This window comes from Camarhynchus parvulus, chromosome 8, assembly GCF_901933205.1.
Source record: "Camarhynchus parvulus chromosome 8, STF_HiC, whole genome shotgun sequence".
NCBI classification, from domain to species: Eukaryota; Metazoa; Chordata; class Aves; order Passeriformes; family Thraupidae; genus Camarhynchus; species Camarhynchus parvulus.
Window position 1 is genome coordinate 3,330,926 of NC_044578.1, and position 19,734 is coordinate 3,350,659.

The following is a 19,734-nucleotide window of genomic DNA, read 5'->3' on the forward strand; positions in this document are numbered from 1 at the left end:
GGCATGGAAGAAGATTCAGCTCAGTCTGTGTTCACAAATGAACACTGCACCTGTTGCACAAGGAATGCACAAGGAACTGGCCAATTTTTTCTTTCCATTTCCATCCTTTCCAGCAGTTCTGCTAGGAATAAGGTGGCTATAGCAACAGAAACTCTGAAAAAGAAACTGGCTTAAACAGCAAATTCCTCCAGTTGCAGCTGTATTTCCTCACAGACTTAAATAATCCCTTTCTGAGCCTTCTCTGGCCTGTGGAGTATGAAGAAGACAAGAACACAACCCTGCCCTCCCTGCCCTGTCACAGGGAGCCCAGGGGCAGGTCCTGCCATAACACACACCCAATTTTGTCTGAGCTCAGAAGAACAAATCTAGATTCTTTCAAGTATCAGAATTTAGGGACACCCCCAAGAGCCTCCTCTCAGCCTGCCACAGCTGGAGCAGTGAGACTGAGCTCCTGGGACTGCACACACTTCCATATTTATCCAAAGGTTTGGGGGTGACCTCAGACCTCCCTGCCAATGCCAGGGCTTTTAGTACCTACCTGAAGTGTTTACTAAATTCAACAAATCTGGGCAGAGTTGGCAAAATTCCTCTTTAAAATAAAACTACTATTTTCACAGTCAATTTTATTGAGAATGTTACCCCTGAAGCATGTTCTGATATGTAGAAAGGACATGAAACATCCTCCAACAGACATTAAGTAAGAGGAATAGCATATCATAAAATATCAGGAATACACTAATTTCCACGAGCATAAACTTCTAGAAATGCAGTAATACAAGCTTAATTTTTGATGGAAAGGTTATGATAGTAAATTTACAGGTCTTCAGTTTTAGATATCAATTAGATCTTTGCTGTAAATTATGTTGGTTCTTCATTTTTAAAAGCTACATTCTCCCTCTGCCCACTTCCTGATGGATGCAGTGTATGGAGCATTTTGGGATCAGCACACACAACTTCACAGTTGCTCATTTCTCCAAGAGTTTCTGTTCTATTGACAGCCACACATCACTGCCCCTGAAATTCCAGGCTGAACCTCACACTGGAAATTTAAAACAAGTCTGTGCAGCCAAAACTGTTGCACTTGACAGTGGGTTCATATTCAACACTGGGGGCAGTAAGCAAACCTCATCATTAAGCTTTATACAGAATGACATGAGAACATTAAGTCGCCTCCTCACAGGAAAAAAAAATCTGTGTTTTATTACTTCTGCATTTTACTAGTTACTTACTGTAAAGTTAAAACACTGTCCTGGCCTTTCCAAGAGATGTATTGTTTACATTTTCCCCCAATAAGCTGGAATGCAGGATATTCCTCTTTAAGAGATTTTTCTAGTAACATTTCAGGTTTTTTAAAGACATTGGAGCAAAATACCAAAGCTGTCTGCTTCTCCTGACATTCAAAGACCCTGCAGGTGGAAGGAAGTTCAAAAGAGTTCATGCAGCTAAACCCACATCTTCTTCTTCTTCAGAATCAATTGCCTGACCTGAAAGCACAACCATGGTGTATATACAACATGAGATTAAATTAATCTGAAATAAAACCTCTTTCCAGGCATGCCATTCCATGGTTGGCTAGTTTATATCAGTCATACCAGTCAAACACTTGAGTGTGTAATTATTATGTAGTTATACTCCATTTTAGAGATCAGGGCTATTATCTGACAAAATCTTTTCCTACCAGGTTCTCAATTACTGTATTTCTAGATAATAAGCACTAAGGGAACAATTTTAGAGATAAAGATAATCCTCTCCTCTACAGCAGCACAAGAAAATGACCTTATAATTCCTTTGGTACTGGTTATTTATCAGAATGACCAGCAGCAATGGGCATAAAATGTGTGTGAGGACATGCAGGGATGGAGCTCTTGTCATTTGGAGAGGCAGCATAATCATCTTGTATTTTAAATAAAATAATTAACAGTATCTGCCCCACATGTTTTAAAAGTCAAAGTATGCCTGAAAAAGTATTCAGTGGCTGAAAGCACTTCTCCACAGCTGGGAAGGGAGAGCAGTCAGAAGTCATCCATGGCAGGCATTGCAAAGGGGAGTTCTGGGTCACCCAGCAGCCAGGGAGTGCAGGACAGAGAAACTGAGTGCACAAGGAAAGGATTCTCACTCTGCCCCTCTCCTTCACCCTCCCAGCTCTACAGAGCAAGGAAAGCTCTGCCAGGCGCATAGGAGATGTTCCCAAGGAGTTCTGTGAAGGGAAGGAGCAGGCTCTGCATGGGCACTCCTTCTGTCATCAGGAATTTGCCTCCCCACCTATACAAGTGTAAGTCAGTGTGGAATGGACACACTGAGCCTTCACTCAACCACATGGGCACAGGCCTGGGAAGGGAATTATCATTCTCACAGTTCAATCTTCAACAAAAAGCTAGAAAACTCAGCTAAGCATCACCAGGCTTAGCATCTATAAGTGTAAAGCTATTCAATGATAAAATAAGGAAACACAAATACCAACCAATAAGAAGACACAATTAAAAGTGAAGTTTTTGATACAGACTGTTTTCCAGTACTAGACTGGGAGGGAGCAGATTCTCACTTGAGCAAAACACAGCAGCTTTAGAAGCCCAGGGGCAGCTACCCTGAACTTAAAGGTATTCTACAGCTACACCCCAGCAATTCAGCAGCAGGTGCTGCCACCCTCAAATCCGACCTGTCGGGGGGGGGAAAGAACTTGTGGGAGGGGAGGCAGGGAGGGAGCGAGGGAGGGAGCGAGGGAGGGAGAGAGAGCTGCCTGCACAGAGGCACGCAGTGAGAGCAGGACAGGAGCTGCATAAAGGAGGCACTGAAAGGCCTGAGACTCCTCAAGGCTCCTGCCAAAGTAAATGTATCGAGTCTTTTGTTGACAGTAGTCTCCTGTGCAAGTCATTTACCTTTGCTATAATGACTTCCAAAATTAGAGCTAACCAAACAAACCCATAATGACCGAAGCTGGAGGACTTTCTGTTTCACATTGGTGCAGCTGTTTCACTAATGCAGTGCCTTAATCCACAACCTTTCATTTGGGACGAGACATGCTATTTCCAGCTATTTTTTCCCCTATAAAGCAGCCAGTTTACAAAAGGAAAAAACCGTCTGAATCTCTTCCTTCTCTTTTATCCTTCTTCGAAGACTGATGTTAGAGTTTGCTGTGATCAAGCTTTGTTTAAAGAATTTATGTGCTACCAAAGACCCTCAACCTTTTTAGGTGCTTCCCACAGGAACCAGCTATTTACCAGCCACAACACGAGGCAGATAATGCATGTTCAGTCAACTTTAGTGATCCAAACTCACTGTATTGGCTCACTGATATTTAACAAAATGAGGTACTTCAGGATGTAGCCCCTTTTCAAACTAAAGCTGAGAGCAGCCGGGGTGCAGCTGACTCCAGCACAGTTTTTCATCTATATTGCAGAACAGGGCTGCACTTTGTATATTTAACTGCGTAAGTGCATAAAAATATGAAAGGAAGAAAATTCAAAGGAGATGTCCCTTCACTGAGACCCAAACAAACCTGAATTTGGATATAACAATCCCTTGCCGAAATGCCAGCAGCCTCAGATAGAAACACAACCCAAGGGTACATCCCATCCCCATTTCACACCCCCACCCAAACTGAACAATTAAACTGCCTTCTGATTTAAAGGACAACACAGAAAACAGATATCCTGTTAAATAAGTGATAGAGAACATGCACTGAAGTTATCTCGTTAAACAAAACAGGGCTGAACAGGCATCAAAGGAGACAGGACCTTAGTAAAAAAAAAGCATGGCCCATCCAAATATAATAAGAAACATAAGGGATTTTCCCCCTTCATGTTCATTACAGAGCATGCAGATAATCTCCACTTTTTGTGTTTCATAATAATTCTCACAATGCCAAAATCTGGGATATACAAGGAATCTCAATAAATAATATACACTATCCCAACCCTATCTCACACACAATATGTTATCAAATATCCCTCTCAATTAAAGGCAATACTCACATTTAACTGAGATGTGCATGGCTGATTTTTTAACAATTTTTACCCCAGCTGAGTAGCAAAAATAGGACTAAGATCAGAAGGAAGCAGAATAATGATGCTGACTGTGAAGTTATAATACTATTTTTTTCTTAGGACTGAATGCATGGTGGTTAAAAGATATTAAGAACAGTGAGATTTGGGGCTTTTTTAACCTCCAAATAACCTCCATAAAACTTCCTTGTCAGCTGTTAAAGACTTCAGAATTTTCACCGAGGAAAACCAAAACAAATTGTGATATTTATACGCCAGCTTATTTAAAAGTGAGGAAAATGGTTAAACAAAATCACTTTGGCTTCCTTTGGTTCAAAATTCATCTCTGTCTACACAAGCTGCCACAGTAGCTTGAGGCAAATCTAATTTGGGGCCTTTCCATCCCACTCTCCCAGAGAGCCTTTGGCTGAACTACATCTCCACTACCTAATGTGTAAATACTTCAGGCAGATGTATTAGGCTGCTAAACTCTGGCAAAATCAAATCAGGCACATCCTGCTTCATTAAGCTGAGCACAAATTGGTCAGCAAAGCAGAGGTGCCTACTTCAACAGAGGCTGCTTGGCTTTTTTGGCCCAAGGAATGGGAGCTACTCCATGTATAAATTAGAAGCTTTCCTGGTGGAAGGTCAAAAGGAAAAAGAAATTCTGCACCATTGGAGCAACAGGCACGTTATGATGGCTGGGGTTGACTTTTCTTTGCTAGACTGCAGTGAGACAGTGCAGAATGAATGTGTCCTGCCATGTGTGGTTCACTGCTCACTGCTGAACTGCATCTGGCTGTAAAACACAGAGATTTGATGTCTTACTAAAGGTATAGAATGTAGTAACTTGATGTCTTACTAAGTAATTAGAGGGAATGCACTCACATCCAAATTCAGCTACCTGAGCTCAAGTTTTCCCTTGCAAGCAATAATTTCATTAGGCAATTGACATTTCTGTTTGTCCTTCAGCACAATATTCCTCAGAGTCTCTCTAGATACAAAAATCCATGCAGATAGCAGGACTATTGCTCTACTTTCAGAGTTGCTCTGCTCTGGTACAGTACGTTGCTGACTGCAAAGGCAATTCAGCTTGTATTAACCATGGATTATTACTTAACAGATTTTTTTTTTGTTTTACTGGATGTTTTTTAACAACTCACATGACAGCAACTCCTCTTAGAATAAATAATTATCCCTTTTTCTGAAATAAATGCCAGACCAAAAATAATCTCGTCAGTTACTGAAAGGAGACTTTTAAATCTTTAAGCCAAGCTTATTCCCTACAACATTCACACAGTATCCAGTTTTAATATCCATACTGAGAAGATACTGATGCACTGTAAACGAAAGGAGTTCAGAAATGAGCCAGGAAAACTATTGCAAGGATTGAGAAGTATGACAGTTCACCCAAGAGTTTTGGGGGCAAACCACAGTATTTTCCTTGATCATAGGAAATTTGAGTCTGTGCAGGTCAAGCGTGGCCCTACGGTCTGCCAGGCAGGAGTAGGAAGTTAAATCAGATGAAAAATCAAGTGTTCTTTAATTAATTCATTAATTTCGAGACATGACAGCAACTAACAATCAACAACCTTTCAGTCTGAAGTGGGCTCTCCATCACAGGAAATTATAAAATCAAGATTGGTTCTAAGATACACTTTAAACTACTTAAACATTAATTTTAAGGAGTCCAACAGCCTCTGACTTGCAGGAAGTTAGCAAATTGTTTGAAATAGCCCTTCTGATTTTGTGAATCCTGACTCATAAAGCAGACAGCACTGTTTTAAAAGTTATCTCAGCAGGAGGCTGAAGCCTCAAAAAAGATGAATAACAAATCAAGACCAGGGAGAAGAAGAGTCAGGTAAAAAGAAGGAATGACCCAGAACTATTCTGAGATCTATTTTTCCTTTTCTTTTTTAGGAACAGTATGAAAAATAAGGAAGGAGGATAATATCTCAGAAATTTTAATATTGAACAATTACAATAGGCCCAAGTCTACTCAAAGCTTCTATGAAACTTAAACCCAGAAATTCAATGAAAAAGCTCCTAGTTTTCATACTCCAAAGTTCCCAAGACCCCAGTGTTGCCAGAGCAGAAGTAAATATGATTCCCCAGGCAGGCAGAGTCTGGGACCAGAACTCTATGAGTGGACAGTGGGATATTTCTTTATTACTATTTTTTAAAAGACCTAAACTTTTACAAACTTTTAGCTATGAGGGATGGAGGGACAGCACACAGCACTCCTCACTTCTTAGAGCAGAGAGGAGGAGGAGTGGAAAGGAACCACCTGCCAGCAGGACTCAAGCTGATGATAAGCAGGGTGAATGATGGGTCCTTTCCTGGTGGAAAAGGAATGGAAAATGTCACCCAGGAAACATCCTGGAGAAACTTGAGCCACCTGATCTCAGCTCAGCCTGTTCAAGAACAGTTATTGGAAAGAGGAACAGTATCCCAGACTGGACAGTAAGGAGAAGGCTTGGAGGTGGAGGGGGCAGATTTCACCCATGAGTTTATCAATATCTGATGGGAGGGAAGGAGTAGAGATCAGGGAGAAAGACCCTTCTCAGTGGCCCCCAGTGACACTACAAGTGTGACAAGCACAAACTGAAATACAGCAAATTACATTTAAACCAAACAAAAAAAAAGTTTTTATTGTGGAGAAGTGGTCAGGACAATGGAACAGGTTACAGATTTCAGAATCTCCACCTTTGGAAATACTTAAAACTCAACAGGACACAGCCCTGAACAACCTTCTGTAGGTGACCCTGCTCTGATCATTTCAAGATGGCCCTTCTAATCCCAATGATCTGGGTGATTCAGTGATCTCAAGATGGAAAAAGTATAAAATAAAACAGAAGTCACAGGAGTGTGGAGCTTTTCTAAGGAAAAGCCCAACTTCTTCCTGCTGAATCATGTATTACGAAATAATGCCTCGAGCTCTCAGGAAGGAGACACCCAAAAAACCTCTTTGCACTGTGCCAGTTTCAGCTCCTTTGCAGTTGCTACAGCTCTTGGACAGACTGAAATGACAGGAAGCCAGAAAAATGTTAGCATATTTGGAACACTATTCACTTGTAAATTCCATGGATTTTGACAGCATGTAAGTGTAAATATCCTCTGATTCATCCTTTTAATTTTGTTTGAAATTGCAGCGTGTTGTAATTTATTGGGGATAGCAAAAGACCACAGAAAGAAAGATACAGGCATCCCATACCAGAGAATCCCTTTACTTATTATTCTCTACCATTTGCAAAGTACAGTGTTTAAAGCTTGTTGCTGCAATCCAGCTTTATGAAGAACTGGCAGCTATAAGCTGACCTGAAAAAAAAAATAAAAATCATCATCCCTTTCTTTCAGCTTTCAAGGAAATCCCTCATATGCTCCAGAGCATCTGGCATCAAAGGCCTTGGAAGAGACAGGGAAAACTGGCAGAACAAATGGATTGACCATTCCCTCCACAGCTGCTGTGGCACCGAGTTCAGATTGCCCAAATTCTCCCACCCTGCACTGAATCTCCCATTTTCAGCCTAAATGTAAATAAATTAAGAGAACACCCAAGTATTAGAGCTAACTACTGACAAAATAGAGAACCTAAGCACATTCTATTTCAAGTGTAAAAAATGAGATATTCAATGCCATTATTAACCTTGTCTATGGAAAGATTTAGTGGCACATGCAGGAATGTAACTATTGATATAAAAACAAGTTTTCTGTGCTATCAGGTTATTAATAAGTACTTCAAATGAAACAGCATTAGAAAAGAACATCTATTCTTCCAATTATACAGATCCATCTTTTCAGGATGTTAAAAATGGTATATGCAAGTGCAGAGGCTCATAAAAACATCAAGCCTGCAGTCCCCAAAGTCCTGGAATTAAGGAGAGAGTTAAAAATGGGGTTGCAAAGTGTTGGGGCTGTACATTAAAGCACACACAGAGTGTTGGAACAGGAATGGTGATGAACTGGTAAATGGATGGAGGGGAGTAAAGGCCACTAACCAGAAATGCACCTTAGAGACAAGTCAAACCCTTCTTAATTGAAAACATAGTGCCAAAATTAAAACAAAACAACAAAACAAAACAAAAAACCAAACCAAACAAAAATAAATCAAAACAAACAAACAAAAAGCAGAAATCCTACTGTAGGAAGAAAGGGACAATTTGTGGAAAATGGAAAACATTCTTCTTGAAGGTGGTGAAGAAGGATGAGTGGGAAAAAGACCCAGAATGGGATTTAAGTAAAGACACGTATAAGGAGCACAGGCCATTCTTCCTTATGCCACCATCACCCCCAAAATAAAAAATGAAAGAATTCTTCCAGTTGTACGCTAAAGCAAATTAAGCAAAACTTCAGCTACTTCATTGATTTCAGTTTGCTGCTCCTGCACAGATGAAAGAAGGTGACAAACTGACCTTTACAAAAGCTACAAAACCTATAAGATCAGTAGAACCTATCCTGCAGTACCCACAATGCCCTCTCACACAAAGCCACCATCTTCAACCCAAAAAAGACCTGGTATGAAATATTACCATTCAATAAAAAAAATCATTATTTGGTCCCTTAAGTAGGCCCTGAAGTAGAAGGCTGTGGTGAAAATTTATCAGGCATTTTTCTCCAAATGGAATGAACACTCCAGTACCCTAGGAGCTCCACAGTACATGAAATTTTAACAGAATTGTTAATGTCTTTCTAGGTTTTATAATACCACAAAGAGATACTCATCATGTGCTTTTACCACAGCAGATAAATGCTAATGCCTCTAGTACACAACACTTTCACAGTGGTTTGAATACAAGTCATCTTCCACTCTCTTGGTGAGCAAATTAATGGCATCAATAAATTTTTCAGTATCTCCAGATAAAGACTCTTTACCTTCACAAGCCTGATCAGTAAATTCCTGGTGTACAGAAGGGATCACAAACAACTTGTTATGTGGATTCCCTGAAAGGTTAGTCTGCTCTGAGAAACAGAAAATGTCAAAGGCCTGGGAGTTTTCAGATGTGAACCCACGGCCTGATATGGGAAAGGTTTGTGGAAGATCCTAAAGGTCAGATGTGAGGGTCACCCTTATCAACAAGGTCATATGTTAAGTTAAACTGAAACCAAGAAGAGTTTACTCCCTGGAACCACAGCACTCTGATTACAGTAAATGTATTTTTAAAGGGCAAGGAGCTTTAAAAGTAATGCTTAAAAGCGTATTTACCAGAATAAAGAAATATGTACCTAAAGAAGTTGTTCTCGGGTAATTTCCATAATAATTTCCAGTGGCATGAAAGTAAAAGATACTTCCAAATGAAAAAAAAAATCTATTTGTAGCTATTCATTTTTGGTTCCCTCTGATTGGAAACAATAATGATTTCAGTAGAGATTGGAAAAAAACCCAACAAAACAAATATAGCTTTTCTGCGTATTTCAAACTGGTAAACTTTGTATTTACTTTTGTTACAGTCACAAAATTTTTCTAATTTTATCTTGTGACATTTTGCTTTGCTTAAAAGAAATGACAATTCAGAGCCTTGTTATCTTTTAGAAGAGATACATGAGAAAAAGGCCATTATCTCTCTTTACAAGGGGAACATGCAGGCACTAAAATACATCTTTGCCTTTGAGCTAAACAAACCTTGAACAGACAGACACGGGCTTAGAGCAGCTTGAGAACAGAAGAGGAAATTCCACCAGAATTACTTCAGCCCTGTCAGGTTTTTGGTTTTGTTTTCATTTTAGGAGGAGGTTTTGAGCATGTACAACCTCCCTTCACCCTCCTCTTACCTGGGTTATCTGACAAGTTTGAGCTCCTTTATCTGCAGGGCAGCTCAGTGCCCTGCTTCCCATCCTTCCCTGTCAGCCGTGGCAGGCTCTGATGCTCCTCCTGGAGGCACACACTGTCCAGGGAGGTCTTCCCTTGGGAGAATGGGATGCATTTCCAGCAGCTGAGACTGTTTCCCTGCGGGCAGCACTGCTGCAAACACAGCTTGAGCTGAGTTGGTGCAAGGTGTGATGCTGTGGTGGCAGGGATGGTGCCTCGCCACCGGTGCTGACACCGTGGGATGTGTGGGAAGGAATCTCCCAGGACCATTCCAGCTGCAGTTTGCTCAGGGGCTGAGTATCACCTTCCTGGTAGGTGCATCTACCTGGATTAATCTATCCTGATTAATTTGAGGAAAGCTGAGCTGATTCAGAGCGCTCCTCTCAAGTCCAACACCACTGAACACATTAAAACAAGCAAAGCCCCAGCTCTCATTGGAACACCATTCCCATTCCCCACACCCAGGGACACTGGCAAGATTTCAGGGTGGCAGAAAGCAAAGCACTTCCCTGGGACACACCACCATGGAGCAGCTCCTGGGCAGGGTGAAGTGCTTTGCTTTGACTCCTTCTGAAGCTACACCCTTCCAAGAGACTCCAAGAAGGACAGGGCAGGAGAGAAACCCAAAGGAATGGAGTGGTGCCTCTCTGGGTTCCACACTGGTGCAGCGAGCTCCTCACTCCCTCTGCACAGACACAGGGATGAAGGACACTCTCCTGCTTTCTGTGATGTTATCACACTGCTAATGATAAAAGCAACACCTTGCCTTTTAAAAAAGGCAGGGTTAGACAAATGTCAGGGAAATAAGCTCATATTCTCCCTAGGGCCAGGTTTCAGCATTATTATGCAAATAGAAATTGTCTTATGCTGTGGATTCACCTGAGGGAATCAGCCCCAGAATCTGAAAACCAAAGGATTTCTCAAGGTGAGCAAAAGCTACAAGCTCTGCCCTAAGGTTTGGTGCAGTTTTGGAGGTCAGGCTGTGCTTCTCCAACTCCAGCCAAGAGCCTCTCAGGGATTCTATGGTTCCTTTCTTTAAAAAACACCACAGTCTTTCATGGAACCAGACACTTCCACCAGTAACTCACAAGAAACACTTTTGCCCTGCAAGAAACATATCACCAGAAGATAATTTACTGATTTATTTTGTAAACGTTGTGTTTTAACTAACATGGAAGCCTGATACAGGGAATTGATGGTTTCTCTCTTAATGAATGTTGAGCCATATATAGGCCAGTGTTATGAGGCTTCCATCACAACAAAAGGCCACTTTTATTAATGGCTACTTTATCATTTAAAACATGCATGTTGTTACTTAAAATGGCAAATTGCTTTGCACTGTCCTTGAAGTGCATTGCATAAATATTGTATTCAAGCCTTAGCTTGCACTTCATAAATAATTTATTTTTAAAATACCCTTCCATGAGACCACCCGCTGGCAAGATGTTCAATTTTCTGGTAAAAACATGTATTTATTGCAAGTCTTATTTTAACTTGTTGAAGATTTGCTAAAAGCCACAAGTGACAGATGTTGTAAGAACTGTATTCAACCCAAAACCTCAGGAAGCTGAAAGCCTCATTCTCCTGGTAGGTTTTGTACCTCTGCATAAGCAGTTTCCTTTGTAGGAGAAAAGCTGAAATCTATTCAAGGAAGCTTTCAAGTACCATTTTCTGATAACCCAGAAATGACTGATAGCAGATTATGTGATGATCAGAAAAGTTTATAGATTTCATTACACTTCTTTTCTCTACAGTCCTTCCTCCACCATTTCCATTTCATGTTGCTGCATTTAAACTGCTGTACAAACTTGTTCAAAGTGCTCAACATTAAAAAAAAATCAAAGGAAATTTCAGATGATTAACTTTGATGAATGAGCATATTTTAATTCATGTCTGGTAATATTCTTGTTAATGACATGTCTGCTTAGGACATCCATTAAAAGTCCATTAAGTTAACAGGGAAAGTCTAATAAAGTTATCCTGGAAATTTTCTGGTATATTAACGTTATGGACTTTTAATGAATATCTGCTGTAGGAACTGCTATTAGCAAGGCTACTATTCTAATTAAACCTGGGCTCTGAGAGTGAAAAAAAATGTATAAAGATAACAACAAGCAGAAGTAGCACTTTTTTTGAAAATTACTATAAGGGAGATGGGTACAGGTCACAAATCAGACCATCCGTAAGAGCTAAAAAATTACTATATTGTAGCTTTTTTTGTAGCCTGCTATCCAATATACCCATATAGAGTGTGTCCTTCATGTCATCAGTTGCTGGGGCTCCTTTTTACTCCTCTGTTGTTGAGACTGAGCAGCACAAAAAGTCTTCCAGGGTAGGAGATAAAAAATTTAAACACAGTTTCTCACAACAATGCCAAATAAAAAATGCACTTAGGAAATCTCTTCCCTATGGGCATCTCAGCAACCCATTTGAAGCTGCTGACATTCACCATAATACAGAAAAATACCTTTTTTATATGTATATATCTTTTATTCACATAATCAGAGACTGGGTTGGGTTGGGAGGGACCTTAAAGCTCATCTCATTCCATCCCTTTGCCATGGGCAGGGACACCTTCCACTAGACCAGGTTGCTTAAAGCCCCATCTCTCTATATATATTTATATCTTTTTGATATATATACACATAAAGCTTTTTATTAATATCAATAAATATGAATATTTATTGATATGGCCATATGTGAATATTAATTGATATATTTATTAATATGCATCTATGTCTGTTTATTAATATGAATATGCATGTATATTTGTTAATGCGTTATATATATATTTCTTAATATGAATATATATGTATATGTATGAATATATATGTATATTAAAACCCAACCCTGATATACCTATTTTTTCATACTTATCCTTCACCAAATCTTCCAAACCAATCATATTCCAGAAACTGTCATCCCAACCTCTATCTGACGTGTATGTCCACTTGCACACTACTGTACAGAGAGACCTAAAAAAGAGACAATATAGGCACAGAGTCAGGCAAATGAACATGTTTGGGTTTAAACTTGTGACTAGAAACAAGTTCCTGCAAAAAGATCTCTTCTCCACTGGTCAGAAACTCCAGCAGAATGCTCACATTTTAAAAAAACTGGTTACTGTTTGGAGTGCACGTCTTGAGGACCTTAAAAGGACCTTGTGTTTAAGATTCTTCTCTGCTGAAACAACTCCTGGTCTGGCCACTTCACTGCATAAATCAGTCAAATAACAGGCTGTGCATGTGCCTGGGGGAGAGCAGGGCAGGAGCACAGCAGCTCTGGAGCAGGCAGCTCAGAGTGCTGCTCTTCCAGCCTAAATGGCTGCTTTGCACGGTCTGGCCTTAGGAAAACTTTGTGTTACTTCCCTCACAACTGAACTGCAGTTCCCAGGAAATCTGGAGGATGGGGACAGATGCACAAGTCTGATTTCTGAGAAGCTGATGTTCAACTCTGCTGTGCCAGGACAGCAGCAAGGGGTACAGGCAGGAGAAGAAGGACACAGAGGACAAGAACTCTCACAGCAAGTCTGTCCTTACACACAGAATGGTTTTCATCAATATCCCTGACCTTATTCCTCCCCAAAGTATGAACAATATTCCTGATGATTTAATATTACATAGGCTGTACTCTGTCTGAACGCTAAGAATCATCTCCAAAGATCAGTATTAAATTGTGCTTGAAAAGTCAGTCAACTAAAAGATATTAAAAATGCTAAATATCACTGAAAACTGCAGCTCTGTGCAGTCCTGAGAATACCACAGTACCAGCAAGTGCAACACAGCTCAAATGCATCTCAGGGAAGCACATCATCATAACTGTTCTCAAAGAGAAATCCTGCTCAGAGGTGGATTCTCTTTGATGTTTTACAAGACAGCTTATTTGTGACTCATGTTTAGCCAAGGTGAGCTTACACAGACATATTCTCTTCATTAGGATGGTACAATTTGAACGTGTATCTTCAAAGCAAACTCACTTTTACTGAAGCACTTGAGTTTTTCTTGCAGTTTTGCATAAGCAAAAACCAAATAAAATTTCTCTCATCCAAATTATTTTTTGGAGTAAAAGGAAATTTTCCTTTCATCCAAGAATACTACCCAGGGACTGAAATATGAATCACAGAATGGGTTGGGCTGGAAGGGACCTTAAAACTCATCTTGTTCCAACCCCCTGCCATGGGCAGGGACACCTTCCATTAGCCCAGTTTGCTCCAAGACCCATCCAACCTTGCCTTGAGCAGAAAAAGAGAAGCTATTTTTATTTCCTACCTGCAAATCAAAGTTAAGAGCTTATAGCTATTGATACTGCAGACAGAGAAAAGCCAAAGAACAACAGGAAGAGTCTTTCCACACAAAACTATCTGGGATATGTATTTTATGTTTTGGAGGGGTTACAACAAGAAGCAACATCCTCTTATGTGAGCAAAAGATGGGATGGTTACATGGACTCTCTAAATTCCCACTTTCTCATCTGGGACAAAAATGTGTATTTTAAATGCCTTATGTTTCCTTCCATCCTGTTGTACTGGAGTTTTTACAACCAGAGGGCAACTGATGGTCATTCACATCCCATTGGTTGTAAAGGTGTTCTGGTTGCTCTTTGCTGCAAGAGAATAATTAACATGACATATTTTGGGGGTGGGGGGAGAAGACATCAGTTAACTATTTATATCTCTATAAATAAATGCAGTTAATAAATGCAGAGATTGTTTCAGGACTACTCTTAAAACATTTCTGACACCCCCACCCCTTTTTTTTTCCGTCTCAATAGTTTAAGAAGAGACCACACAATCTCAACTCAGTGTCTGGTTTGAAAACAGAAAAAGCACATGATCTGTAACTACAGCAATGACAATGTTGATATAAGGAATTCCAATTTCCAAGGATTTAAAAGCCAGACACAGAAATCTAATTAGGACCTCTGACAAAAATTGGGTGAATAAATAAATTCTGGGCTGAAGAAAATACTGGGAAAAAATAAACATTTTCCCCAAATTGGTTCAAACCTCTTGTTAAAAGGAAAAATAAAGACAGGGTATTTGAAATAAAAAGCACTTCATCAGTTTAGGAAAAATTTAGACATAAAGAGCGAAAAACAATGCATCAAGTTTTCCCAAATATGGGAAATACCAAATCATAACAAATTATCATCAAAACCGAATATGTCTTTTTCTAATTAGATTGAAGCTCTGAACTAATGCCACACCCTGAGAAAGGCTCCAAAGTACATGCTTTAACCAGGGCCCTGCTGTCGCACACAGCTCCCTCTGTGGAACACCACAGCACACACACAGGCCCATGGAATCACTGGGGATGGGGAGAGATCCCCCCCCGCCAATCCACAGAATTCCAGCAGATCCCAACTCTCTGGCAGGATATGGCTGCACTGAACATATCCTGGAGATGCATAAATCCTAAGTGCTCACAGAACAAGGATAAACAGAGGAGTTCTGGTTGAATTTTTAACACAGTATGGAAAGTGAAAGCGGGAAAGACAACTCTTCCCAAATGAATTGGCTGGCAGATCCTTAAGTGGAAGGTTCTGGTATGAAAACCAATCTCAGATCTGAACAAAAACACTAACACATTATGTTGGCAGGTTTTTATTTTCATGGACACAGCAAGAAACTCAAAATGCTTGTTTTAAACACAGTCTGAGCATTTACATTTCTCTGGGATTCAATCTCTTTCTTCGATTCTTGCTGCCTCTCAAAAAGTAGGTGTTTAATGGAACAATATGGCTTCATACAAACCCCTAATATCAAAGAGAAAGTGCCCTACTGCAGAAAGGCATTCTGTTCTCTTAGATAACAGTTCAAAGGAAAGGGTTTCTTTGTGATGGCCATGATGGATTAACATCACCACATGCTTCAAAAGCACCTGGATGGGTTGAACTCAAAACCCTGCCTCTCACCTGATCAGGTGCTCAGTCTGTATGTCCTAGAGAGCTCTGTGCACATGCAGAGAGAACAGCTCCTTCATGGCTTATCACTGCTGAAGCCAATGGTATACATGCAAATTATATATATTTATTTATTTTTTTATATATTTATATATATTAACTTCATAGGAAATCACTCACAAATTCTCCCCCAGAGAATCACGCTGTAAAGGGGATAGCACAACTTCTAACTTGGGAAAGCTCTAACCAGAAAGACACTGTGGGAAAGAACTACCTGAGGAACCAAATCAGTATACCTACAAAGAAAGCCTCAACTCTGAGAAAATTTTGTATTTCACAGAACTGCTAAGTTTGATGAGATGAAGGGCAGACATTAAACAGAAACAGTACTGATATCTGCTGTGGTATATTCAATTTTTCCTATTTGGCAGCATTGCCTCAATTATTTGGTCATAAACACCAGACTTGTGCTGGCTGAACCTGGATGAACCAGATGGGTTGAAGGAAAAGCTCCTCTTTTACTCCCAGGATCAGCTGGGTTCAAAGGGGCAGAGAAGAGGCAATTCCAGAGGGAAGAGCCCTCTCCTGACTGCCTGATCCACCACAGGATTTGAGGAGCCATACATGGAACCCCTCAGTAGCACAAGCCATTTGTAGCCAGTCTGAAATACCATGAGTTTGGAGACACTTTTCCTCAAACATATTCCCAGCACAATGAAATGAAGGCTTTCCTTTCTCTGTTCAGAACAAAAAGTTTTGCTTAGAATATTCCTACTGAAAAAAACCCCAACTGTTGTGCATGGAAAATTTTTATTTTATTTAAACCAGATTTTTAACAGGAAAATTATTGTATTTAGAGTTTCCTATGAGTTTCTTGCTGAGGACTGACTGGATGTGCTGAAGTCCTGCATAACCAGAATCTCAGCAGTCTTAAAAACACAGAGAGTCTATGAACACACACTTGTAATTCCCAAAATGCTGTCTGGAAGCAACTAACCTGCAAAAGGGTCCAGGCCAACTGGACTTGTGATCACTCAGGTGATCAAAATTTCTTTCTGTGTGATTCTCCCCACATTATCTGCCCATTCTGAGTATTTTCTCTCACTCTGTTGTACTTCATGGAGAGAAGGAAATCAGATACATTCATTGAAAATGGGAATTGCTGTGTGTTCTAAGTTATCAGCATAAAAACGTATCCAAAAGATAAAAGTCACAAAAAACTTCTCCACAACTACTTAGGAGTCACCAGAGCTTCACACTTTGGTCCTTTCTTTGTTGCCACATCTCCCACACCCCAAAAGGGATAAAGCCAGCACAGATATGATTCCCAAATCTGCAAAGATCCTGCCCTGCCTGGGACAGCACCTGCTATGAAAATAATCCTGGGAGCTACTCCTTTACTGCAGTTGTCTTGCAGAAGTCATCCCTATTTTGAGTATAGGTAAGTCCTATCAACTAAAAGTTACTAAAAGCAACAGGTTTTTTCCCTGAAAAGTGACCCCATAAGGCATTTCTACATGACCTTCCATTCCTGAGGGCTGGTACAAGATTAGTTAGGCTGGAAAATGAGTCAGCCACCAGCTTGAAAGGCAGAGAACCCCTGGCTGGGGCATCCCGAGGTGAATGGCAGCTTTGTTCTCAATTCCAAAGCAAAAGGATCTGCTCCATTCATCCCAACTGCTCAGAAATGAACCTAAACTCATGAACTTAATTAATTTTGTAGGCATCATTAACAGCACAGCAGTTCAATCACTGGATCACTGAACTAAAGCCAGCTGCACCTGCTGAGGGCTGTGCCAAAGCTAAATCCTCCAGAAGCAAGGATAGGGTACAGCTAGATCCTAAAAGGAATAGCATGCACTAGGATAAAGTAACTCTCTGTGGTCTGTTGGGCAGATTTATTTAAAGCTACAAAGAATCAAAAGCTAAGAAAGCTTTATGACGTCGTGAACGCAAGCAGGAGACCTGAAACAATGGAGTGTGACTGTCACAACATCAAATGATTTTTCTTTTGTTCTACAAAGTTTAAATTTAAAACAGATTTTGAATTCAAATGGTAAACCAGGGCGTAGATTCTGCTCAAATGAACATCTCCACATATTGACATCTGGGCCAAGCTGCCAATGTCCTCCCAAATTATGCACCCCACAGTCTCAAGGCTTTTCACAAAAGCAAGCAATTTACAGCTCGAACACAGTCACAAATCTGACTGTGGTTTGTGCAAAAATGTTCCAGGCAAAAAAATTTAATACCCAGCACACATACTCCCAGCATCCAAGAACAGAACTGGGCACTGGTGCTGCAAGAGCCTAAAATACAGTGGAAGGTATCACAGAGCAATAGGAAACCTGTAATTATTCTCTGCTCTGTTATGGTAATGCCATATCCATTAATCCACAGCCTTGGAAACAGAACCAGAATATTGGATCCACATCCACCACTGGCATTTAGGAAACATGTCTCTGCCTGCTTGCTGTATTTGGATGCTTGGGGGAAACAGGAACAATTTGTCCTAAAGGAATACTTCTCAAGAAAGTGGAGAAGAAAAGTGACATCTGATCATTGAGTCTTGAGAAGTATGAAGTGTATGAGATGCTGTCCCTGCTGAATGTTTGCTAAAAGGAGTCAGGGCAGGGGTCTGAGCTCAGGCTGGTGTGGAGGAGCTGCCCCTGCTGTCCCTCAGTCCATCTCTGGGCCAGGTGGGCTGCAAAGCTCAGGGTGACAGAGTCTGGGGGTGTCCTGACTGCACTCCCCTCCTTTCACCTCTTTAACAGCTCTTTCATTGCAGGTACACACAGCAAAAGCTGTCAGGGGCTGCTCCAGCCACCCAGCCATGCAAACCCCAAGTCCCTAACATTTACAACACATTACTTTTTATGATTATTGCCTTTGACCCAAAGCCTATGAAATTCCTGCCTGCCCAAACCTATTGTCTTAGCAAGCTGTGCAATTTGACTCTTGCCTGAAAAGGGTTTTCATCTTCCAACAAAACATTAAACAGGCCAAACAAAGAAGACAGGTGGGGAGGCCTGTTTGGGACAAGTAGCAGACACATTCCCAGTTGTACTCATGGCCTCGACTTTCAGTCTTTGCATGTCTGAGGATTTAAACCTATTCAATAAAGGTAGCAAGGAAATTACTGTAATCAGAGTTAGGAATTCTACCAGCTTCAGCCTTCCTATGCTCTGGGTAACACTTCTATTTATCATAAATAATTAAAAGTAGTCTGGCTGCCATTTAGATTTTTTGAAGGAAGTTAAATACTACAGCAAAAGCAAAGCTTTCTCCCTGCTTTGAAATCTTCACTAAAGCTGAGGAGAAAAAATATGAATACAAATAACAATGATCCAATATCATGATGAAAAGGCCAATATTTGTTCACACTAGGGCTAGTGGCAATTTTGTCATATTTCATAGGTGAAATAGGATTAAACTCCAGACCTCAAACCTTAAAAGTTAATGTTCAAAAAATTACTCTGATGTTTTATTTTTCCTCAGGAAAAACTGAGTGTCAGAAAATAGCTCTTTGGTTTCCAACTAAAAGGATTTAGTAGAAAAGATTTCTCCTTCCAGCAAGTGTGCAAGTTTGGTGGAAGACACCAATCCACAAAGCCACCAACCAAAAAGACAGTGAACAGCTCACCTACAAGCTGCATACTTGAAGGTAATGCAGATACTGATATTTGCCTATGTAATACCTTTCCAAAGCCTTACAGGTTTTTTGGGTTTTTGTTGCTGCAAAAAAAAAATTATGTTGAAGTATTACATATGATGTGAAGATTTCACAGCTTTTCCTTCATAGCTGTGGTTAAAACACTGGTTTAATGATATACTATTCCCCCCATTTTTTCCTGAACACTGCTGACTCAGGGAACTAGCAGGGTCCACCAGACTCCTTCCCAGCCAAAAAGACTAAATTTGGGGTTAAAAATCTCTGAACTTGCATTCAGCAGCTCTGTTGGCCTCACATCTGGAAAGTCAGAATTCTCACTGGACTGGTGGCACAGCTTTTATTTAAAAATATAAACCAGGTCTCCCTTTCCCTAC

General features: G+C 40.4%; 1 protein-coding gene across 3 annotated transcripts in view; it reads right to left on the reverse strand.

Moving 5' to 3' along the window:
• The window catches only part of FGGY (FGGY carbohydrate kinase domain containing), a 126,691-nt gene that overhangs the window by 65,775 nt on the left and 41,182 nt on the right, over positions 1–19,734 (reverse strand). For 2 of the 3 annotated variants that reach the window (XM_030953401.1, XM_030953402.1), the window contains one exon: positions 12,646–12,761. The exons of the other annotated variant lie outside the window; for it this stretch is intronic. In XM_030953401.1, coding sequence (XP_030809261.1) covers positions 12,646–12,761 — 116 coding nt within the window. The remainder of the gene's footprint in view (positions 1–12,645; positions 12,762–19,734) is intronic. 3 annotated transcript variants of the gene reach the window in all.